The sequence below is a fragment of the Chrysemys picta genome, chromosome 7, assembly GCF_011386835.1.
Source record: "Chrysemys picta bellii isolate R12L10 chromosome 7, ASM1138683v2, whole genome shotgun sequence".
In the NCBI taxonomy this organism is placed as follows: Eukaryota; Metazoa; Chordata; order Testudines; family Emydidae; genus Chrysemys; species Chrysemys picta.
Genome location: NC_088797.1, coordinates 50,360,377 through 50,385,900, shown reverse-complemented (window position 1 = coordinate 50,385,900; position 25,524 = coordinate 50,360,377). Strand labels below are relative to the sequence as shown.

Here is a 25,524-nt window from a genome sequence, read left to right as displayed (position 1 = left end):
GCTAACCGCAAGTCTCACAAGCAATCTCCTTAGACACTCCAGTTTCCCAGTATTACCACCAGTACCACTCGTTATGGGGACAAATGGTTATGAAAACCAATACCCCAGTAAAAGAAAAAGGTTCTCCTGATCCCAAAGGACCAAGCCCCAGACCCAGGTCAATATACAAATCAGATCTTACCCACAAATCACGCTGTTGCCAATCCTTTAGAATCTAAAATCTAAAGGTTTATTCATAAAAGGAAAAAGATAGAGATGAGAGTTGGAATTGGTTAAATGGAATCAATTACATACAGAAATGGCAAAGTTCTTGGTTCAGGCTTGCAGCAGCGATGGAATAAACTGCAGGTTCAAATCAAGTCTCTGGAATACATCCCCCGCTGGGATGGGTCCTCAGTCCTTTGTTCAAAGCTTCAGCTTGTAGCAAAGTTCCTCCAGAGGTATGAAGCAGGATTGAAGACAAGATGGAGATGAGGCACCAGCCTTATATAGTCTTTTCCAGGTGTAAGAACACCTCTTTGTTCTTACTGTGGAAAATTACAGCAACATGGAGTCTGGAGTCACATGGGCCAGTCCCTGCATACTTTGCTGAGTTACAAGGCGTATCTGCCTTCTCTCAATGGGTCCATTGTATAGCTGATGGTCCTTAATGGGCCATCAAGCAGGCTAGGCCGAGCTAACACCAGTTTGTCTGGGATGTCACCCAGCAGCATAGCATAAGTTTGAAATACAGACAGTATAGAGCCAATATTCATAACTTCAACTACAAAAGTGATACACACATATAGACAGCATAATCATAACCAGTAAACCATAACCTTGTCTTAGACACCCCATTTGACCCCCTTTATACAAGATTTGCGTGCCACTACAGGACCTTGGTTGCAACAATGATCTATATGGTCCCAGATTATATCAATAACGTCACAGGGCTACCCGGCGAAGCAGGTCTTGGTGCGCCCGATGGTCAATCAGGGGAGGGCCAGACACTGTCGTGCCCGCTACTGCCTCGTCCGGCGAGGAGGAAGAGGTCGGGGCCTTCTGCCCATCCTCATCTTCCTGCAACCCGGCGTCGACCGGTTGCTCCTCTGGGGCCTGACCCATGGTGTGGGACTGGGACGGTACCGTGCTCGGTGCCGAGTCCACTCCCTCCCGCTCCTGCGGTCTAGAGACCGTTGCCTCCTTATGAGATGGCGGGCGGTACCGCGGGGAGCGGGATCGGTACCCTGATGGCCCGGATCTCGAGGTCCTAGATGGGGGCCCTTGTTGATGGTAGGCCCAGGGTGTCCAGAACGGCCATTGGCTCGGTTGGCCCCACTGGGGATGGCCACAGGCTTCGTGATCCCTGCTAGCCTGCGCCCTATGGGCATACCCGCCGTACCGGCCCGAGTCAGTCTCCGACACCACGGACGGTGACCTGGAAGGCCACGGCGGAGCCGTAGGACGGTGCCGGTCCGGGTTTGGGGAGTAGCGCCTCCGCGACCAGGACCTGGAGCAGCGTCTCGTCGACCTGGACCTGGATCGGTACCGGTGATCGCGGGACCGGGAACGGCTGGTCGGTCTCGGGTAACGTACCGCCGACGCCTCGCGGTGCCGACTCGTGCTTGGTTGCTGAGTCAGTGCCGACCGCTTGTTGAAGCCCGACTGCTGCGGTGCTTTCTGCGCTGAGGGCAACCGGGAGTCCACCGAGGCGGAGCTTGACCAGGACCGGTGCCTTGAACGGTGCCGAGATGGTGACCGTGATGGGTGCACCATTGCCGGCTTGCCTCTGTGTGGCAGCTTCGGCGGAGCATCCTCAGTTTGTGGAGGGGCCTCAACGGACAATGCAATGAGGTCCTTAGCTGCCTCAAATGTGTCCAGAGTGGAGGGCTCCTCCAGCCCTTCATCTTCACTCGACGCGCCTATCCCGGGGCTCGATGGGCCTTTCGGCGCCGGAGCCACTACGGGGGTCTGTGCTGGGGCCGTGCCGGCCTTAGGCGCACTCGAGGTCTTCACCGGCGCCGCCTTCTTATGCGGGGAGCGTCCTCGGGCCTTGGGTTGGCCCTTCGATTTTGCCGGCGAAGACAACTGGTGTCGTACATGCCCCCGTTGGGTCGGTGCCGTGGGCTTCGGGTGACCCGCCGGCGCCGGTTCCCGCACCGATACCGGGGCGCTCCGCACCGAGGCAGACGGTGCCTCCGAAGTGGAGGGCTGCAACGCCGTCTCCATGAGCAGCTGCTTGAGGCGAAAGTCTCTTTCTTTCTTAGTTCTGGGCTTAAAGGCCTTGCAGATCTTGCAGCGCTCTTTCTGGTGAGCTTCCCCCAGGCAGCGGAGACACGAGTCGTGGGGGTCGCTCAATGGCATAGGCTTACGGCACGTGGCACAAGCCTTGAAGCCTTGGGCGTGCGGCATGCCCCGCCGCCCAGGGCCGGTGCCGGGGTTGACCAAGCAACCACAGCAGGAACTTTAAGTACCTAATGAGCTGTTAACTACTAAGCTCAACACTACTACTAAATAACTGATAACTGTTTGCTAAATAACACTAATGACTATGCTAAGGGACACTCTCAGACGAGAGACAGAGTTGTTCCAACGCCGCCACGGATGGTAAGAAGGAACTGGAGGGGTCGGGTCGGCAGGGATATATATATACCCTGGAGCGGGGCGCCGCTCTGGCGGGAAGGAGGGGGCCCTGCCGACCCGACGGGAGCCGCTAAGGGAAAAAGTTTCCGACGTCCGTGCACGCGGCGCGCACACACCTAATGTGTAATGGACGTGAACAATCACTCGAAGAAGAACAGGCTACCCCTTGAATATGATCACAGACACTAAACCATCAAATACGACTTTGTTTCTCTCACAAACATTTCTAGCTTCTTCAACACTGCCCCTGATGGCAAAAGAACATAAGTGATAAAAGAGAGGAATATTCACATGGTAAATCTATTGCACGGGGGCCACCTAACAGCTGTTGGGTAGGATCAGGCGTGGCTGCTGTTAACCTGGGCGATCATGCACGGGGCCCCTGGAAAAATGGAGCGGGGTGGTTAGGCCTTCTGTATGGAAGTGGTGGAGCACCAACAGTTTGCTGTTGGAATGGATTTACTCACATCGTCTGTGGATTTGCACACTGGCCAGGAAATAATTGCAGTGCACAAACTTGCACAAAGAGTTGGGGAGGTGTGGGAGGGAGAGAGAGAGAAAGGGGAAGTGGGGGAGGAGTGAAGCCATTCAGCTGCTGCAGTTTTACAACCCTCCCTGCCTGCTGAAGGAAGAACTAGCTCTGGGATATTCCAGCAATGTGTTGCTATCACAAATAACGCTTCAGATTTACATTGCATCCACAGAACTCAGGGCACTTTACAAACAATGGGCCCTGTAAATATGATTTTCCATGCTGTGTGGATGGGGAAACTGAGGTGCAGAGCTGGGGACAGAAGTAGACTCCGTTTCCAGCCCCACACCTTGGTTGATGGCCCATGGTTCTTTGTGATCAGCTGGGGCTGGACTCTACTGCTGTTGCGAATGGTCACTGTGAAGCGGTCACCCCTTTCAGGAGCACAGCGCTCTCACTGCATGTTCTCCTTCTGGACAGGGTTCACTCGGGCTGTTTGGCTCTGTTCCCTAGATACAGTCAGGGCGGTAAAGTCACTTTAGCACATTCGATTCCTTTGTGTGCTCTGGCCTGCGTGAAGCAGAAGGTCAGACCAGATGGTCAGAATGGTCGCTCCTGGCCATTAGGTCTATAACCAGCCCAAACCCTTGAGAAGGAAGAACCCCGAACCAGCCCATGTGAAAAGGCTCCTGGTGCAGCACCAGCAATGAATGGCTAGCTCTGGAATAGGAGCATGGAACAGGGAACATTAGAGTTAACGGGCTTCTCTCTAATCAGCCAGCAAGAATTTCATTACAACTGAAATCTAGATCCTCCTCCTGGCCCACTTCCATGCCGCTAGCAGGGGTGTGCGGCCTGCTGAGATGGGCCTTTTCCAATAGGCTGAGCAATCTGTTCAACAATGCTATGAAGCAGACCGAGGAATTCCAGCTCAGAGACAATCAGAGAGAGGAAACCCAGCATCCCAGGAACGTGTAAACATGCAGGGCCTGGCCAGAAGACGGGGTGTGAAATAATTAGGGTGCCCTAATGCACTCACTGAAAAGCTGCTCCACCTTTGGCAGCACACACCACACCTGCAGTGTGCGTTGTATTCCCATTCCTCCCAGAGCTCTCCTGCTGGGGGGGTCTCCAGTATGGCACTGTGGTAGCCCCCTGGACTGGGGCCATGCCCTGGCAATCCCCAGCAGCTCTTTTTACCTAGCCAAAAGTAAGTATTTTGAAATATTCATCATGTTTCTCTACATTTCAGTGGGGGCGAGGAGGCTGGGAAGAAATTATAGCCAGGTATTTTTTTAACTTAATGTTCTTGAACTCCATAAAAGCTCAAAGCCACCACCATGCCACATGGATTGAGCTCCTTCATATTGGGCAACCTTAGTTCACCTGCCCCATGCTGTTTTTTGGAGGCGGAACATCTGGTTTACTTTCTTGGCTGTACACCATCTCCCCTCTCGGAACTCCACCTGTGCATCAAAGGCTGGTCCATGACTCAAGCTGGGTGACTAATTCTCACTAGTAAGACAAAGGTGGATGAGGTAATGTCTTCAGTTGAACCACATTTTGCTGGTGAAAGAGACAAGCTTCTGAGCTACACAGAGCTCTTCAGCTGTGACACAGGTACTCAGTGTCACAGCTATAGACAAGCTCAAACAGATAGTTTGCAATTCCCCCCTACATCTCTGTATTTTGTCTGAGTCTCTAACAATCTGCATCTTCCTTAAATCTGACATATTGATCTCAGAGGATCTAAAAAACAATGAAGCAGACATTTAGATTCTTGAAGACTTTTTCTACAAAACCCCAATTATTTTAAGAAGGGCCTACATTTTTGGGTCTACCCTACTCCTGAGCAAGCAAGAAAGCCTGAAAGTGGCTGAAGTGCATGAACATCGCCCACAAAGTTATTGGGCAGACTTTTCTGAAGGAGGATGACCCTAAAAGCACAAGGCAACTGAAAATCCAATCTACAGACTCCAGAGCTTTTCTTTAGTGCAATGTCACACACCACTAAATACCCTGAAGGCCAGATCCATTCCCAGACAGACGAGTATATAGGTAAGTGACTCAGAGTGGAGGAACCAGATTCCCAGGTAGGCTGAAGCCCCTTTTTCCACAGCTGAGCTGGGATCCCACAGGACTGCAATACATGGGCACCACTCCACTAGCTCTCTCGCCCAACACCTCCGTCTCCCTGCATTGCTCCCACTGGGGCATAGGGCACCAGAAAGCCACTGGCATTTTAAGCATGGTATAGTCAAACTCTGCTCAGAGAAGATGCCCAAAATGCCTGTGGCCACTGGAGCGCTGGGTACACTATCGCTGCCATCAGTGACTCAAGACCTTTGTAAACTAGCTCTGAGACACAGACAAGCTGGCACTTCAGACAGAAGGAGCGTCAGAGGGACTTAGACTATGTCTACACTTTAACCGCTGCAGAGCGTCAGTCTAGACACTACACTGACGGGAGGGGTTCTCCCATTGCCTCCCGAAGATGCGGTAGCCAGGTTGACGGAAGCATTCTTCTGTAGACCTAGCGCTGTCTACACTGGGGCTTAGGTCAGCTTCACGGTTTCTCTCCGAAGTGTGAATTTTTCCACACACAGGAGATGCAGCTGTGCTGATGTAACTCATCAGCAGGGACCAACCAGCCTTAAGTCACCGAGGTGACTATTCCGTCCTATTGAGAGGGACACTTTGGTAATACCACTGGCTCAGCAGGGGTGCTCACCCTCCATCTCCTCACTGGTCCCCGTGAAGATACGAGCTCGCACCACACTCCCAGCTAAAGGGAAGGGGAGCGCACACCGTTCAATCACCCCATATAGGTTTCTGCTGCTGGGGATCAAAGTCCAGGCTCAATCCCCAGTAACCACCATGGTGCAGGTGGCTACAATGAAAGGGACTTTGCTGCTTCCATCTCCTGATGGGAAGCAAAGGGGGGCACTAAACTTGTTTATGCTGATTCAGGTTCTCACCTTTTCAAGTTAGTGTAATCTCATTCGATTCAATTTCATCGTCCCCTGGATGAACAGTAACCCAATGTCTGGCAGCTCAGGATTTTGCTATTTGTTGAGAGTGATCATCCCATTAATCAGTTTTTAAAGTCACCCCAATAAAATTTGCTAAGAGGTGTCGCCAGCAGCAGCAGTGACCATACGGGCTCAGATGTGACACGCTTAGCTAAATAAAATGCATTACAAAGCCACAACCCTGCTGGCGGGCTGAAGTCCCTGGGTGAAACAACAAAATATAAACATGCTCCATCTTTAACAGCCATGGTCTGACTACAGTTGCAGCCCAGGAGTGAGGGGGAGGGGACAGGGACTAGGACCTGTGCCAAAGGGACAGACCAGTTGATTTTATTACTCTTTCCATTCTCTAATTTCTATGGTCATAGACAGGAAGAATGGCCCAGTGGTTAGGGCACCTCCCTGGGACACCAGAGACATGGGTTCCATCTTCTGCTCTGCCACAGACTGCCTGGGTGACCCCAGGCAAGTCATTTAGACTCTCTCTACCTCAGTGGAACCAGGGGTGGCACTTCCCCATCCAACAGGTGTCTTAGAAGGAGAAACACTTTACAGAGCGTGAGGCATTCAGATACTATGGTGAGGGGAGCTATAAACCCAGCTAGATACCAAATGGCAGGCCTAGTCTGGGCGTGATGTGAACCAAGAGGGTGCATGATCCTTTCCAGCTACATTCATGTGACGAACTACAGTAGTCCCAGCCAAAGCTGGGTGCATGGTGCTGTCAGGCTGAGCGTGCCCAGACGGCAGCAAGCTGGTTCTGTAGCAGCACGGTCCAGGAGTACATAGGCATCAGCTGGAAACCTGCTACACTCAGCACCCAGTAGGTCTGATGTGTCACATTCTTAGTGCCGACATGTGCATTCAGCATGTTCTCTTCCCACTCCATGTGCAGTACTATTTGGGGGCTGGCATTTGGAAAGCACAATTTTATCGTGCACAGGGAGCGGGAGGCTGGGCTGCAGCCTGGCGAGATCACAGGGACAGGGCAGTCTCTGAAGCAACAGATCCATCTCCGGAGCTTCTTGACTGATTACAGAGTTTTATTCCAGTGGCAAGTTTAGTTTTCCTGCATGTTCCAGAGACCTGCGAGTGCCTCTGTGGTATGTTGAACAACAGGAGTCAGGGCGTTGCCATCTGGCCCCCAAACCTTCTAGTCTTGTTGCAGTACTAGTGAAGAGCTAAGGTAGCCACCCTCAGCCCTGCTGTCATGCTGGCAGCTGCATCCCTCCCTCCCTCCCAGTTAATGCTCACATAGCGCTAGGGGGATTAGCCGCACTGCAGCCTCTTGGAATGGGAAGAAATTTGGTTAAGGGAGCTACAAATTTAAAAGCTGAATGATACAGTATCAACAGGTGGGAAGCCAATGCTTATTTCTACCTGTATCCTGCGGGTCAGTCTGGTACTTGTAAAAGTAAAGAGAGAGTAAGTGCACTGTATAGACACGCTCCCCCATTCCTGCCCGCAGCTCTCACACCCCTTTGCCAATGCCCCGCTCCGCCAAAGCTCCCCACTCCTGACCTGCAGCCCCCCCCACCACTCCAGATCTGGGATACCCCTCACCACAACTCTGCCAAAGCTCCCCACTCCTGACCAGCAGCCCCCTGGCTATTCCAGCTCTGAAAAGACAGCTGTGCTAACTTCTAGGAAGATTCTGCAATGCGTGGCCTAGGCTGAGATGAAACAGATTTCTACTCATTTGCCCGCGAGACACCATGCGCCTGGGTGAGCAAACGGAGACAGACATTTAGGAGGGCAGAATAGTTCAGTGTGTTTCCACTATGCTATTTCTTCTGTACGCCAGTGACACTAACACATGGCTAGCTACACTGTCCTTCTCTAGCACCGTCAATCAGAGAATCTCAAAGTACTCTAAATAGGGAATTAAATCTTGACCCCGCCCACCAGGTATTATTCCCAATTTACACATGGGGAAATTGAAGCACGGAGGGGTGAAGTGACCTGCCATGGTCACCTAGTAGGCTAGTGGCAGAGCCCAGGATAGAAGCCAGGTACCAGCTGCAGCCCAGGCCCAGCTCTGATGAGGTCAATGGAGTGTAGCTCTTTATTCCAATAATTATTTTGGCCGGGGGTCACCTGAGCCACATCCCCAAGCTGAGCCTGGCCTCCCCCCCGCCAGCACAGCAGGAGCATTGATTAGCTAATCCAACAGGTGCCCAGGTTACATGGCAGGAGCTGGAAATGGGGACAGGGCTTGGTTCTGATCTTAACTGCACCACTGTGGCTACGGCAACATTACAAGCTCCCTCCCTGGGAGAGGGATCAACGCGTCTCCTCACTTTCCAGCCTGGCTGCCAGCTGCAGCAGGACACGAATGGAGAAGACGTCCTCACAGGCCGGCTGAACTCCTCAGTGAGAGTCAGCGTTGCCGAGTCGAGCCTAGCTCCTAGCAGGCCGAATGTTAGGCTGGGCAAGGATTCAGCTACAGACACGTTTAGACACCACGGTCCAAACTGTCAGCGCCTATGGTACAACAGCACACTAAACCTGGGTTTGAGGGACCCGGCTTATGCACTCAGTGTTTCCAAGCCCGTGCTCGAGTGTCCACACTGCATTGTGCTAACACATCCACGCTGCACTACCTGGCCCTTCTGACTCAGGGCTGCGGCTTGAGCCACGACCACACTGCAAAATGACAGGACTCGGGCTCTGACCCACCTCCTAGCAGGGTCAGACTGATTTGTGTGTGCCTGGAAGGAGGGCTTGGGCTCAAACCCAAGTTGGAGCCCGGGCTTAGTGTGCAGTGTAGACTTATTCTTGCAGGCAGCCTGCCCCTATCTTTGGCACAAGGAAGCTAATTAAAGCTGTACTCCATCTCAGGCCTGACCCCCGTAAGGACTGCAGGTCCCAGCATGCAACAGCCCACATTGGCCCAAGTCCACAAGGATCAAGATAGGGCACCGCATGCTCAGACCCGGAGGCTGCATCATCTTCTTAAAAACCAAGACATTTGCAGGTGCGCCACACTGAGAATTGCTTTGCTGGCAGGACAGGTTCCTGTCTCCCTAAGGAAAGCTAAGGCTGAACGGGATAAGCCCAAGTGACACCAGGAGAGGTGAAACGAAGGGGCCGGCATGTCTTGCAGCTCCCACTTACTTGAAATGCAGGTCCTTAAACGTGAAGTGAGTCTCTACAATGCCCGTGGTCTTCACCCTGGTCCTCAGCACATCCTGCTGGGTTGGAATGTAATCCCCTCTAGCTATCCTCTCCAGGTCATTCAGGTAGCTGCAGAGAGAACACAAAGGAAGCTGCGTCAGCAAGGCAAGCCAAGGGACGTGGCTTGGTGCGGTCTCAGGGCTCTGCCTTCCCGGCTACTGCACAGACCGGGTGCTTTGGGGGAAAACAGGAAAGTGGGCCACACCGCAGCGTTGGTTCCAGAGGGACTCAGACCCACTGGCATGGCAGGACAATGGGAGTAAAGCTGCCCAGGGAACATTTCCATGTTTGTTAAATAAAGTCCCCTTCACACCTATCTCCTGGCCAGTGAGTAGGGGAAAGAGGCCGGCAGAGATTCCAGCAAGCTGGATCGTTCCCTAGTGTTTGGGCTGGGGCTCCAGCCCAAACAGAAACACACTGCGGGTGGGGAATCATGTGAGAAAGGGACCCCAGCTGCACTTCATCCTCCATATGGAGCCATGGCCCATGGAAACTACATAGAATCATAGAGATATGGGTTGGAAGAGACCTCAGGAGGTCATCTAGTCCAACCTCCTGCTCAAAGCAGGACCAACACCAACTAAATCATCCCAGCCAGGATTTGTCAAGCTCGGCCTTAAAAACCTCTAAGGATGGAGATTCCACCACTTCCCTAGGTAATCCAGTCCAGTGCTTCATCACCCTCCTTGTGAAATAGTGTTTCCTAATATCCAACCTAGACCTCCACCACTGCAACTTGAGACCATTGCTCCTTGTTCTGTCATCAGCCACCACTGAGAACAGCTGATCTCCATCCTCTTTGGAACCCCGCTTCAGGTAGTTGAAGGCTGCTATCAAATTCCCCCTCACTCTTCTCTTCTGCAGACTAAACAAGCCCAGTTCCCTCAGCTTCTCCTCATAAGTCGTGCCCCAGCCCCCTCATCATTTTCGTTGCTCTCCACTGGATTCCAATTTGTCCACATCCCTTCTGTAGTGGGGGACCCAAAACTGGACGCAATACTCCAGATGTGGCCTCACTAGTACCAAATAGAGGGGAATAATCACTTCCCTTGATCTGCTGGCAATGCCCCTACTAATGCAGCCCACTATGCCGTTAGCCTTCTTGGCAACAAGGGCCCACTGCTGACTCATATCTAGGTTCTCGTCCACTGTAATCCCCAGGTCCTTTTCTGGGGAACTGCTGCTCAGCCAGTCGGTCCTCAGCCTGTAGCATGTCCCAGCATGCAGCGTAGCAGGCTCCTCAATCAAGGTGGAACACTGCATGCTGGGATGTGTAGTCCAGGCAGGCTGGGGGCTGCATGTGTAGGCTGAACTATGGCTCCCCCTGCATTTTTACTCTGTACTTTCACTAGTGGGAGTCATCTGCACTAGCTAAAGGATTTTGCTCCCCATTGAAACCTATCAGAGGCCTTCTGAGCTATTGAAATAGTGAGGCTGGTACAATCAAACCAAGGGCCAGGGCTGCATCATTCAGAAAACAAGCCCCATAAGGGTGGGGGGTCTTGTGCCCCATTACTGTGTTATGCTGCTTTGCAGCATGTATCCGCCACCCTTATCGATTTCCTTGCTCCCGACTGGGTGAAGTGCGGTGCTTGCGTATAACTGGAGCTTTTCTGAGGGAGCAGATCCTGTCTCGTGCTCAGGGCAGTGCTGTTTTCCCCCACCCCATTCTGAGCTAATCACAGGTACGGAGCTGCATTGATACGGTGCTGCTCTCAGGAAAAAACGGAGAAAGGAAAGTATTCATCACTATGGCAACAAACCACACAGAGAGCGGAAACAATTGATGGCTATGCGCCATTTATAGTCAAAAACACAAACCCCTCCATCCTGTGAGGAAGAGGGAGATGCCGGGGCGGCAGTGCTGCAGTCCAGGCAGAAATACCCTGATGGGGCAACTCTGCCTCCATTGTCAGCTGGGGATGATCAGCAAATACTCCCTACCCCTTCTGCCTCTAGCATGCAGCCCTCACTGGTGGGCCCAGGGATGGAGTTCTCAGGGCCTTCACTGCATGCAGCACATTTGGGCAAGGGCCTGTTTGAGGACCCGGGAGAAGGACTGACGAGAGGCAAAGAGTGGCTTCCCCCAAAACACCAAGAGCATGACGATCCTTTACCGCTCCTGGTGCAATTCAAAGCTCCCCCCAGGACTAAGTCCTTAACTAAACATAATTCCCACCCCCCACCCCCCAACAATAAAGATGTGGGGTGCTGAATCCACATGTACCGGCACGCCCTGCGTCTAGGCTGCTCAGATCAAGGCAGAGCGTTCCATGCTGGGGCCTACAGCCCACTCAGGCTGCACCTCTGGGGACACCTACACCACAACGGGAGGTGTGGCTGCAGCATATGTAGACAGATCCATGCTAGCTCTGATCTAGCTAGAGCAGTGGTTCTCAAACTTTTTTTTCGCGGACCAGTTGAAAATTGCTGAGGATCTCGGCAGACCATTTAATGATCTTTCCAAATGTTGTTTGTACCGTTAGCTAACTATTGTAAAGTGCTTTGGATAAAAGCACTATATATAAAAACAACCAAAAAACTTTTTTTGTTCTACAAATAAAAGCACACAACTCATATTTTAATGTCAGTAATCTTACCTTTCTAATGCAATGGATGTGCCCTCCCTCCCCCACCAGGGCAGCCCCCAAGCTGGGGCTGGGAAGGAGGGCTGTCTCTCCCCAGCAGCTGCAGCCCTGGAGCTGGGGAAAGTCACCTCTTTCTCTGGCCACCACAGCCCTGCATGTCCCAAATTCCGCCCACCCCCTCTTCTCACCCCACTGCCCCCTCCCACCTACCACCTATTCCCCCCCAAGGCCACCACCTCACCTTACATGTGCCTCTTTCTCCAGGGTCCAGGCACCTAATTAGTGGAACCACACCTGCACGGCTCCACTAAATAGGTGGGTGGCCCTTCATTCTCTCATGTCTGGCCACGCAGGTGCGCACCTTAGAGGGAACTATCCACGGACCTCCTGAATGGAGAATAGAGCACAGCATGAGAACCTCTGAGCTACAGCAAAGCTAGCTCGAGTAACAATAGTAGTGAAAGGCAGGGGCCACTCGAGGATGTAGAGGGGTTTGGGTGAGCGAGGCGAGCCCATAAAGCTGTAGCCTCACTGTTACTTGTGATGGCTAGATCAAAGCTAGCGTCGGCATGTCTACACGTGCTGCAATCTCACCACCCAACTGCAGTGCAGACAAACCCTCTGAATTACAGGGAAGAGCGATACAGTGCACCACTGGCGACATTTTAGGGATCCCGATCAAGTGTTGGCTGCTAGATTTAGTGTAAGTCACTCTTTAGAGTCCTGATCTTTCCAGTAGAGGGAGCAGTCCGTGACAGAAACCTAGCTCAACGCTTTCCCCCTCAGCTGAGACTTGTACAATGACTGATGAAAATGGCATTAGTCCAGGACATCTCACAGATAGGATAGCAGATTACACCTGGAGCTGTAGCCCTGTCAAACACACAGGAAGCCCTGGTAGTCCCAGAGGAGGTGATGAGGGAGAGGCAGGCATGCTGTCTCAGCTCAGGAAACTGGCACCGTGGGGTTTTAAAGCAAAGGTTCCGGATGGGTGTGGTGCATAAATCAGAGCCCCCAGCAGGATCAAGCCTGCACATCTACACTCCGACCTTACGTACTTCTACTGTGACCACCAGCTCCAGCAGTCTGGCATCAAGTATCTACAGAACTCATCTGCCAAGCAAACTTCAGGGCCAGTCCTTTCTCTGTGCTTCAAAGCTGTTGGAGACAAGTCTGAGCTCTAGGTAGCACTGACAGTTACTGTGGACTCAGTCTAGGAAGCAGTCTACAAAAGCAGTATCAGAGCACAGCAGCACCTTTGAACATTCAGTGTCGCAGGCACAGGAATCCTACCCACGACACTGCCTGGGAGGTCAGCGAGAGTTTATGTTGCCCCAGATCAGTTGCTTAATTGGGTTATTACAAACAAGCGTCCTTTAAGCAAATTAGAACCATGCTAATCAGGGGATTTGCAGCACCCTAATCTGGTGAGAGCTAAGCTTTGAGATGACAGATTCCCCTCCATCACAGAGAACAAAGGGGACCGGGCTGGGGAATGGCAGGTGAATCCCCAGCGCAGTTATTACATGGTAACTTACACAGTGTACAGATGCCCCTGGGGAAATCACAGAGCGACACCTATCCCGCAGGAGAGCTCCTCACCTTCCCGCTGTGCTAATTAACATCCATTTCCCTTCCTTGGGAGTTTTTAAAGCCTGCTCTTCAAGAGCTGGGGAATGGAAGCCGCAGCTCGCATGGCAAGATAGGGTTGTGCTCCCAGCAGAGATTAGCCTGCAGTGAAGCAGGGACAAGTCCCAAGTTTGGGCCCACACCAAGGAGCATGTGAAAGGCCTCGCCTCCTGATCAGCTGCAGCATGGCCCAAGGAGATCCTGTCACCTGCAAACATTTGCAGGCAGCGCAAGTCTGCCTACTGAGGCCTTCTGGGCATTGCTCCCAAGAGAGCGCTGCAGGCAAGTGGGATGTGCATAGGTGAGGCTCAGCCATGCTGTCCATCCCTCACTCTGCCAGAGGCACATGCTCCAGGACACGCATGGGAAAGCTGGCAGGTGCTGGACACACTCATCTCAGAGAAAACTCAAGGTGTCCAAGCCTCAGGTCTGGAGTGTGCCGGAAACTACATTTAAAGCTAGACCTCTGGTAGGGACCAAAGACTGGAACACTAACCTCCAACACAGGCCCCTACCCTGAAGCTGGCTGGACCATGCAGTAGCCACCAGCTCTTTGCTGTGCATGCACCTGGCCTCCACGTGAGCTGCTCCACTCCCCGGGCTCCTGGTGGTGAGCACGCCATGGTCATTGTGGGATAGAGCACCTGTGTACGAATGGGAGGGGACTGGCCACAGAGCCACCAGGGGAACACACTTAATGCGAGAGGGAGAGCCAAGGGATCAAAGGGGAGCCTGAAATACCAGTGCCAGGTAGGGAGCCAGTGGCACTGGCTAGTGGCTGAGCAGCGAAGACCATAAAGGGATGTTGATTTACACCAGCTGTGCATCTGGCCCCCAGATTTCTTCTGATCTTCAGTCCAGTGAGCAGGTGCGCCTGCAGGAAGACACTGCGTGTTCTCTGCACCCTCCTAGCCCCAGAGATCCCTGCAGGAGGGGATGCAGGCCCTGCCCAAAGCCGGAGCTTCACCCCACTACAAGGGCATGGCTCCAACATGCTCACTCTTCTTTAAAAAGAAAGGCCTGACCGCACCATGCAAATGAGCTGGCTGCTCAAAAACAGCCGGAAACTCTAAGCCTCACAATACAAAAACAGGAAGCAAAAGCCAGGGGCAGGGCTGGGGCTGCACAAGCTGAACTGCTATTGTGGCCTTTCGTACACCTCCCCCTTTCCCCGTCTTCCTCTCCCACTAGGGACCAGGCGCTCATGAGGATTCCTGGCTTGGCTGGGATAGGATGTGCCACATCGGGTTAGAGATCAGAAACTCCCTTTTCCCACCTGCTGAGTGTCCTTGACTCGCTGAGTCCCTGAAGAGATTCCTTAGCTGGCTGGAGGGCCAACAAGCTTCATTTCCAGCCACCCGCTGCTTGGTGCTACACAAACAAACAAACAGTGCACTAGCCTGGGCCGCTGAGATGACAAGGCCTGAACTCAGAGTAAAGCTTGTGGCAGCCCAAGTCTCTCCTGACGGCTGCTGCTTTGCACTCGCAGTAAAGATTCACTAGTTCCAGGGCCACAGGGTGTCCCAGCATCCTTGGCAAGGCGAGTTATCCTCATGTGCCCTGTGTTAGAGCCCCAACACCACGACAAAGGGGAAAGTGATGCAAGGAATGCTGCAGCTCAGCCAGCCACAGGGGAACTAACCGCTGTGTGGACAGTGCTGGAGGCAGCTCCGTGCTAGGGGCAATGCAGCCCAAAAGCCCTGCTGGGGAAGGGGGCCGAGGGTGCAGCACTTTCCCCACTTAACAAGTGGAAGTTAAGTGCTGCCAAGGCAGCGGCAGCCTAGATACATGGCGGCTCCAGAGAGCAGGGTCTTGTAATCTGTTGACATCGCCCCTTCCTGGAGACCCCCAGGGGATGCCTATTAGAGGGCTTGCAACTCTACCAACACCCTAAAGACTAGGGCACATAGGCACCAAATTTTATATTTCCCTCCCAGGGGATGCTCCACCCCGACTCCGCTCCAAGGTCCCACCCCACTCTGCCCCTTCCCCTGAGGCCCTGCCCTCGCTCCACCTCTTCCCACACCGCTCCGTCCTTTCCCTCAAGACCCTGCCTCCACTCCACCCCCGAGGCCCCACCCTCACTCCGGCTCTTCCCACCCTGCTCCAACCCTCCCCCCCCCCCCCCCATGGCTTCTGCCCACTGCTCTCCACCCTCCCCCAACCGCCAAACAGCGGTGCTCCAAGTGCTTGAGCTCCGGAACACCCACAGAATCAGCGTCTATGCTAGGGCAACCCTCCAGTGAGGGGGATGGGTGCTGGGGAGATCCAGTGTCCCTCCCAAAGGCTGAAGCTCTCAAGTGGCAGGCAGAGCAGTAGCGACCACCAGGGAGGGAGGGGGCGGAAAAGGTTGTCCCGGTCTCCCAGCCTTTGGCTCGTCTATTTCACTGGTAACTCTTGGAGGCATGGACAGTCTCTTGTTGTCTGGAAGTTAAAGGTATCTAAGGGAGTTAGGCATACAGCGCTCACTGATCCCAGCTAGTACATGTACATACAGTACCTAGCACTGTGAGTCCCGATCTTGGCTGGGACTCTACACCATCCAGTTACTTATATGTAAGGCTAAGTTTTAGTCATGGGTATTTTTAGTAAAAGTCACAGACAGGTCATGGGCAGTAACCCTGAGCCCGTGACCTGTCCATGACTTTTACTATATACCCCTGACTAAAACTTGGGGGCAAGGGGCTGGGTGGCAGCGCGCAGCCTGGGACCCCCGCTGGTGCTGGGGGGCTGGCAGGCTCCCTACCTGGCTCTGCACCTCCCCCCCAGCAGCAGCAGAGTTTGGGTGTGCGAGGGGTCAGGGGATTGGGGCATGGGACAGGGTCAGGTGGGCGCTGGGCAGCGCTTACCTGGGGGGCTCCCCGGAAGCAGCGACATCCCCCTCGCTCACCTGCTAGGCGGAGGCATGGCCAGGCAGCTCTGTGCACTGCCTCTGCAGCTCCTATTGGCCGTGGTTCCCAGCCAATGGGAGCTGTGAAGCCAGCACTCTGGGCGAAGGTAGCGGTCAGAGCTGCTTGGCCACACCCCCGCCTAGCAACTGAGCAAGGGGGATGTCGCCGCTACCGGGGAGCCCCCCGGTAAGTGCTGCCCAGAGCCTACCTCACCCATCCCATGCCCCAACCCCCTGCCCCCTCCCACACCCAAACTCAGCTGCTGGGGGCTGGGGGAGGGTGGCCCGAGACTGGTCCAGCAGCGGCCAGTGCAACAGGCGCAGGGGCTGCCTGAGCTGCCCGAGGGCCAGGCACACTGACCGCTGCATGACTTCTGTGAAACCCGCAGCCTTACTGTTCTGGGCCTTATCTCCATAGTACCTGTGAGACTCAGTCATCTATGGATTTTACCACCCCTCCACACCTGTGGGCAAGGCAGTGGTGTTATCCCCACTGTACAGACATGGAGCTGAGACTGGGGAGAATTAAGCCACATTTACACTAGAAAACATTGTCGGTAGAGCTATGTTGCTTGCAGGGAGGGTGACATTTCAGTATTGACAAAGGCTCTCATGCAGACAGTTACACTGGTGAAAGAGGGCTTATGGCTTATTTTGTTTGGGGAATCAGGATAAGCTATCCCAGCCACCCTTCCCCAGGGTAGACAAACCCATGGTCACCCAGGAAGCCTGTGGCACAGCGAGGAATCAAACCCCAGTCTCAGTGCCATACCCTACCCACTAGCCCATCCTTCCTACCCCTGGCAATACAAATCAATAACCAAAGAATCAATCCTGACACTACGGCCACATCCAGATTTGAAGACTTTATTCGGGATGATCAATGCAGTTCCCTCACCATGGGGATCTTTAGCGTCTCTTAGCTGCTCCTGGCAGGAACTGAGCTTTTTCTGCGATGCTGGCAGCTGGAAGGGGAGTCTGAGGGAGCCCACACACGTGCGGGACTGTCTGGGCACGGCCAGCACACACTGTGCCTGCCACTTTGTTTTGATTGCAGCCCTCCCATGGAGAGGTTCCATTATCATGAGCATTACTGAGTTCCTTCCTGCACAGCTACAAGTTCCCTGCCGTGGGCCAGGCAGCCTTTCTACGTAACACCAGCACAACAAAGCAAGGAAGGGCGGAGGGCTCCTGGACTCCTGCTCGGCTGAGAAAAGCTTATGCAAGATCATGCAAAGAAACACAGCCTTTGCCCTGTGCTTATCGCTGGATGCAAAGAGATACTGGCTTATTGTCACTGTCCTATTAGCTCTGTGCAAACAACAAGCCCTGGGAAAACAAAGACGATTAAGGTGGCTTATTTGCAGAGCTAAATCGCTTGCTGTGCCCCACAGCTCAGGCTGTCTTGGCTATACACATACTAGCCGTGCTTTACCAGTACAGCTATACTGGCAACGCTCCTAGTGTGGGCACAGCTGCACTGGGGAAAGCTGCACTTTGTCCCTGGATAGTGAAACCAACCCCCACGAGCAAATCAAGCTCCACTGGTGAAAGCACAGTCCTGACAGCAAAGCTGCATCTCCACTAGGGCCTTCCGCTGGCACAGCTATGATGGTTGGACTGTTTCACACCCTGCCTGGCATAGCTCTGCCGGCAGACACCATAGTGTAGACCTGGCCTTGGTCATTACTCCATCTAGCCCCCGACCCATAGCCTCTGGTGTGGGTACTTATTTGTTGGAGCCAGAATTTGACAGTCACATTCACAACAATTTTAGAACAAGCCCTAGATCATGAATCACAAACTGTGTAGAGATAGGCCCTGGTGATGCTAATAATCAGAGTGGCCACCACACGTGTGTTCAGTTAAGACAACATCGGAAGCTGCCCAACGTCACAACAAGCTGATAGCTGGGACCCCGTTTTAACCTTCCTGCCTAGACAGTCCCTTCTATTTCCCTCATCTGCCAGAATTGGAGCTGAGCTTCTGGAACTCATTTCTCCCATTGCACCCCATTGCACCCCCCGGGAATGGATTCTCCAGTGGGCTTTTACTCGTAGCACGAAGTGGTTCTGGGCAAGCCCATGTTTAGGAAGGAAAGATAATCCGATGGTGAAAACACTGTGTGGGGTCAGTTCCCGCTTCTGCCACAGATTCTCTGCCTGACCTTGGGAAAGCCACAGTTTCCCATGTGTAAAAGAGAGCTGATACTGCCCTACCTCACCAGGCCTGGAGCAGAGCAAGGCATTCATTTGGATTGAGGCCATTGAAAAGGCTAGAAAATTGTGTCCTCAAACCCATCACCAGAGAGAAATGACTGGTCTCTACCAACCCCCCTCACCACCTGGGACACCTGCTTTCCTTCTCCTCTTTGCTAGTAAGACTGTAACTCACCATCAAGATCCTTCAGGGGCATTATCAGCTTTGCTGCCCCATGCCTGGGCAATGCAACAGCGACCGGTACCGCACCCAACACCCTGGTTGGGATCCAGCGTGCATCTTGCACACAGTGACAGTGCTACCTTCCCCCTCTGACTGCACACACTTGATTCCAGACGGGGTCTTCCAAGGGCTGTCTAGAGGAACGGAATCCATTTTGGTTTGAACCCTGTCCCTTTGATAATACAGCTAGTCCCTGGATTCGTGGCCCTGTGCTAACAGGCCCAAGAGCAGCACAGAAATGCATCGCGCTGCTAAGGAAAAGAACGGTTACTTACCTTCTGTAACTGTTGTTCTTCGAGTGATTGTTCACGTCCATTACACATTAGGTGATTCCCAAGCTTACCATTGGAGGTGGGTAGGAGTCAAGGTACAACTGACTGTAGCACAGCCCGACCGACCATTGCGTCCTCTCTGGTCTGATGATGGATCGCGTAGTGGGCTGTGAACGTATGTATGGACGACCAGGTGGCTGCCTTGCAGATCTCCTGGATAGGGACCTGTGCCAAGAAGGCCGTAGAGGACGCTTGGGCTCTAGTCGAGTGGGCCCGGATCTCCGGGGCCGGAACATTGGCGAGCTCATAACAGGTGCGTATACAATGCACAATCCATGCCGACAAGCGCTGTGTTGAGATAGGCAAGCCTTTCATACGTTCCACAATCGCAATGAACAGCTGGGGTGTTCTGCGGAACGACCTGGTCCGTTCCAGGTAAAATGCCAACGCCCTTCGGACATCCAGGGTATGTAGGCTGCGTTGGTGAGGGTCCGTATGGGGTTTAGGGAAAAACACCGGTAGGCAAATGTCCTGCCCCATGTGAAACTGATACCACCTTTGGGAGGAATTTGGGGTGCGGCCTCAGTTGCACCTTATCTTTATGGAACACTGTATAGGGTGGTTCCGAAGAGAGGGCCCTCAATTCCGATACCCTCCTGGCCGATGTGATGGCCACGAGAAACGCCACCTTCCACGAGAGGTGTGTGAGGGAGCAAGTGGCTAGGGGCTCAAAGGGAGGACTCATGAGTCTTGTTAGGACTAGGTTCAGACTCCACGCCGGGACAGGCGGGCGCGAGTAGGGGAACACCCTTTCCAGCCCCTTGAGGAATCGGGCCACCGTGGGGTTGGAGAACACTGACACTCCCAACTCTTCCGGATGGAAAGCCGAAATAGCGGCTAAGTGAACTCTAATTGAGGCGGGCGCAAGCCCTTGATTCTTGAGGTGCAGTAGGTAGTCCAAGATAGACGGAACTGAGGCTTGTAAAGGCTGTATGCGTTGTGGCTCACACCAGTGGGAGAACCTTTTCCATTTTGCCAGGTAGGTCGCTCTTGTAGAGGGCTTCCTACTATTAAGGAGGATTTGCTGAACTTGGTGAGAGCACCTGTGTTCTGCATCATTCAGCCAGAGAGATACCATGCCATGAGATGTAGCGAAGACAGGTTCGGGTGGAGTAGGCGACCTTCGTCTTGCGTGACTAGGTCGCGATGGAGGGGGAGGGTGATTGGATCGGCTATGGACAGTTCCAGCAGGGACGTGAACCAATGCTGGCGTGGCCAGGCCGGGGCGATGAGTATGATCGTCGCCCTGTCCCTGCGGGTCTTGAGGAGAACCTTGTGTATGAGTGGGAACGGAGGGAAGGCGTATCTCAGGCTCCCTCCCCATGGGATCATGAAGGCATCTGCTAATGATCCCCGGCTGAGGTTCTGGAACGAGCAGAACTGAGGGCATTGGCTGTTGTCCGTGGTGGCGAATAGATCCACCCGGGGAAAGCCCCACCTCCGGAAGATCGAATGCAGGACGTCTCGCTTCAACATCCATTCGTGCATTCGGTAGGAGCGGCTGAGGCGGTCTGCTAAGCCGTTTTGAATTCCCGGAAGATAGGTCGCGATGAGGTGTATCGCATGGGCTATACAGAAGTTCCATAATTGGAGTGCTTCGTGACAGAGGGGAGAAGACCGGGACCCGCCCTGCTTGTTTATATTGAACATGGCGGTAGTGTTGTCCGTCAGGACTGCCACACTGTGACCCTTTATGGTGGCGCGGAAGGTCTGACAGGCGAGGCGAACCGCTCTTAGCTCCTTCAGATTGATGTGAAGCAGCTTGTCTTCTCTGGACCACAACCCTTGGGTCCGCAGTTCCCCCAGGTGCGCCCCCCAGCCCAGGTCCGATGCATCTGTTACCAACGTCAGAGTGGGCTGTGGGGCAGCAAAGGGGATCCCTTCGCATACCTGTTGGCGATCGAGCCACCAGCGTAGCGAGCTGAGCACCTGGTTTGGGATCGTGACTACTTGATCCAATGGGTCTCTGTTGGGGCGATGCGTGTGGGCGAACCACAACTGTAAAGGTCGGAGCCTCAGGCGGGCATGTCTGACCACGTGTGTGCAAGCTGCCATATGTCCCAGAAGCTGCATGCAACACCTTGCCGTTGTCGTGGGGAACTTTTGGACCGAGCTTACGGCTCTGTGAATTGACATGAACCGTGCCTCTGGTAGGCTCGCTTGCGCGGTTACCGAGTCCAGGGTTGCACCTATGAAGTCCAGCCTCTGTGTGGGGACTAACGTGGACTTGGGCACATTGACCCGGAGGCCGAGCTTGTCGAACGTCTGCAAGGCCAGCTTCACGTGAGATTGGACCTCGGCCTCCGACCTGCCCGCGAGTAGCCAATCGTCCAGGTACGGGAACACACGCATCCTTCTCTTTCGAAGGAAGGCTGCCACCACGGACATGCATTTCGTGAACACTCGTGGTGCTGACGCCAGGCCGAAGGGCAGGACCGTAAATTGGAAGTGGCGCTGGTCGACCATGAAGCGCAGGAATCGCCTGTGGGCCGGATTGATTGCGATGTGAAAATAGGCATCTTTCATATCGAGGGCAGCATACCAATCCCCCGGATCCAGGGATGGGATAATAGTTCCCAGGGAGACCATACGGAAGCGAGCTTTGATCAGAAACTTGTTTAGCTCGCGCAGGTCCAAAATAGGACGGAGGCCTCCTTTTGCCTTGGGGATCAGGAAGTATCTGGAGTAGAATCCTTTTCCCCTCAGGTCTGTTGGGACCTCTTCTACTGCTACAGCAGCGAGAAGGGTCTGAACCTCCTGCGTGAGAAGTTGCTCGTGAGAAGGGTCCCTGAAGAGGGACGGGGAAGGGGGATGGCAGGGAGGGGGCGAGGAAAAATGGAGGGTATAGCCCGCCTTCACTGTGCGCAGGACCCATCGGTCCGATGTTATGCGCGACCATGCCCGGTAGAAATGGGACAGGCGGTCTTTGAAACACAGAGGAGGATCCGGTATGGGATATGGTACGCTGTCCTCGGGCGTAGCTTCAAAAGCCTGGTTTATTCCCTGGCTGCGGCTTGCCCTGGCCGTGACTCTGGCCCTGGTTAGGCGTATTGTTACGTCTCCGCCTGTTATCCCTGCCTCGACGGCGGTACGGCTCGTGTCGGGGGCGAGGGTGGTATTGCCTTTGCGGTGGCTGGGGTTTAAAGGGCTTACGCTGCGTTACCGGAGTGTGCATACCCAACGACTTAAGGGTCGCTCGTGAGTCCTTAAGGCTATGTAGCCTGGCGTCCTTCTGGTCGGAAAACAAGTCCGAACCTTCAAACGGGAGGTCCTGCAGCGTGGTCTGTACCTCTGGCGGGAGACCTGAAGCCTGTAACCACGCCGAACGCCTCATCACGACTCCCGACGCAATTGTTCTAGCCACCGCGTCGGCTGAGTCTAGTGTGGCCTGCAATGAGGTCTTGGCCACTGCCATTCCCTCATCCACCAGGGCCGTGAACTCCTGATGCGCGTCAGGGGGGAGGGAGGCCTTAAACTTGGCAACTGATGCCCACGAGTTAAAATTGTGCCTGTTTAGAATCGCCTGCTGATTGGCGATCCTCAGTTGAAGGCCCCCAGATGAATAGACTTTCCTCCCGAATAAGTCCAATCTCTTAGCTTCCTTGCCTTTGGGGGCAGGAGCTTGCTGGCCATGCCGCTCTTTTTCGTTGACTGCCGAGACCACCAGCGAACAGGGGGACGGGTGTAGAAAGAAGAAGTCAAACCCTCTAGATGGGGCGAAGTATTTCCTCTCTACGCCTTTTGCAGTTGGCGCACTAGAGGCCGGTGTTTGCCACACCGTCTTATAGTTGGACTGTACTGTCCGTATAATCGGGAGAGCGACTCTGGAGGGGCCCTCTGGGCTCAGGATATCGACCATGGGGTCGTCCTGCTCTACAGTCTCCTCCGCTTGCAAGCCCAGATTGAGGGCTACCCGGCGAAGCAGGTCTTGGTGTGCCCGATGGTTGATCGGGGGAGGGCCGGACACCAGTGTGCCCGCTACCGCCTCGTCTGGCGAGGAGGAAGAGGTCGGGGCCTTCTGACCATCCTCATTGTCCAGCAATCCGGCATCAGCCAGTTGTTCCTCTGCGGCCTGACCCGCAGCGTGGGATTGGGACGGCACCGTACTCGGTGCCGAGTCCACTCCTTCCCGCTCCGGCGGTCTAGAAACCGTTGCCTCCCTATACGATGGCGGGCGGTGCCGCGGGGAGCGGGATCGGTGCCCGGATGGCCCGGATCTCGAGGCCCTCGATGGGGGTCCTTGCTGGTGGTAGGCCCATGGTGTCCAGAATGGCCATTGGCTCGGTTGGCCCCATTGGGACTGACCGTAGTCCCTGCTGGCCCGTGACCTATGGGCATACCCGCCGTATCGGTCTGAGTCAGTCCCCGAGACCACGGACGGTGACCTGGAACGCCACGGTGGAGCCGTAGGATGGTGCCGGTCCGGTTTTGGGGAGTAGCGCCTCCGCGACCAGGACCTGGAATAGCGCCTCGCCGACCTGGAACGGTACCGGTGATCGCGGGACCGAGAACGGCTACGACTGGTCGGCCTTGGGTAACGAACCGCCGACGCTTCGCGGTGCCAACTCGTGCTCGGTTGCTGAGTCGGTGCCGACCGCTTGTTGAAGCCCGACTGCTGCGGTGCTTCCTGCGCCGAGGGCAACCGGGAGTCCACCGAGGCGGAGCTCGACCGGGACCGGTTCCTGGAGCGGTGCCGAGACGGCGACCGTGATGGGCGCAACATCGCCGGCTTGCCTCTACGCGGCAGCATCGGCGGAGTGCCCTCAGCGCGTGCCGGGGCCTCGACGGACAACGCGATGAGGTCCTTAGCTGCCTCAAACGTGTCCGGAGTGGAGGGCTGTTCCACGAGCTCCTCTAGCCCTTCATCCTCACTCGACGCGCCCATCCCGGGGCTCGACGGGCCTTTCGGCGCCGGAGCCACTACCGGGGTCCGTGTTGGGGCCGTATCGGCCTTAGGGGCACTCGAGGTCTTTACCGGTGCCGGCCTCTTGTGCGGGGAGCGTCCTCGGGCCTTAGACTGGCCCTTCGCTTTCGCCGGCGAAGACGATCGGCGTCGTGCATTTCCCCGCTGGGTCGGTGCCGCGGGCTTCGGGTGACCCGCCGGTGCCGGTTCCCGCACCGATGCCGGGGCGCTCCGCACGGAGGCAGACGGTGCCGTCGAAGTGGAGGGCTGTAACGCCGTCTCCATGAGCAGTTGCTTAAGGCGAAAGTCCCTCTCTTTTTTAGTTCTGGGCTTAAAGGCCTTGCAGATCTTGCAGCGCTCTTTCTGGTGAGCTTCCCCCAGGCAAGGGAGACACGAGGCGTGGGGGTCGCTCAATGGCATAGGCCTACGGCACGTGGCACAAGCCTTGAAGCCTTAGGCGTGTGGCATACCCCGCCGCCCAGGGCCCGTGCCGGGGCTGAACAACCAACCACGGCAGGAACTTTAAGTACTCTAATGAGCTGTTAACTACTGGCTCAACACTACTATAAACTAACTGATAACTGCTAAGTAACACTAATGACTATCGCTAAGGGACACTCTCAGACGAGAGACAGAGTTGTTCCAACGCCGCCACGGACGGTAAGAAGGAACTGGAGGGGTCGGGTCGGCAGGGATATATATACCCTGGAGCGGGGCGCCGCTCTGGCGGGAAGGAGGGGGCCCTGCCGGCCCGACGGGAGCCGCTAAGGGGAAAAGTTTCCGACGTCCGTGCACGCGGCGCGCGTACACCTAATGTGTAATGGACGTGAACAATCACTCGAAGAAGAACCCCCACATGTGCAAGTAATAAGGAATATGAAACAAATCTGATTAGACACATCAGTGTGATGAGCCTTCACCTGTGAGCCATTTGAAGGCTCCCAGAACAAAGCAGGCAGACCACCGAGAGCTACTCTATCATATCAACAAAGGGAGCTTTGCTTTATACACTGCACAAACACCACCTGCATACTTCCATCTTGGAGTTTTATACTGCTGCCCATCGTTGTCCTGTATAAGTGCCTGTTAAACTCATTAGCAACAGGGGAAAAGATCCAACCCCAAGTTCCTGCCTACTCTAGACCGTTAGATACCCAACTCTGAGGCTCTAGCAGTGTGGTACAGTACTACCCCACATAAATGTACGTAAATGGTGCTATGCCAAGTCACCGAAGACATAGCTAATACCACATCTAAAACCTGCCTCTCCGGATCTCCCCTATATATCGCACTGTGTTTTTGCTAGTGAACACTGCTGTAGCACAAACCAAGAAATTACAGAACAGACTCTGCAACTGACCTTCTATAATGCACAAGAATCCCTGAACTGGGCCGTGGGGTACTTCCACTCATAAACCGTAGTTGTACTTTGAAACA

At 54.4% G+C, this 25,524-nt stretch overlaps 1 protein-coding gene across 4 annotated transcripts in view; it reads right to left on the bottom strand.

The window, feature by feature from the left end:
- The window catches only part of GNAI2 (G protein subunit alpha i2), a 206,036-nt gene that overhangs the window by 29,862 nt on the left and 150,650 nt on the right, over positions 1 to 25,524 (bottom strand). For all 4 annotated transcript variants that reach the window (XM_005289345.5, XM_005289346.5, XM_065551406.1 and 1 more), the window contains exon 5: positions 9,244 to 9,372. In XM_005289345.5, the coding sequence (XP_005289402.1) occupies positions 9,244 to 9,372 (129 nt within the window). The remainder of the gene's footprint in view (positions 1 to 9,243; positions 9,373 to 25,524) is intronic.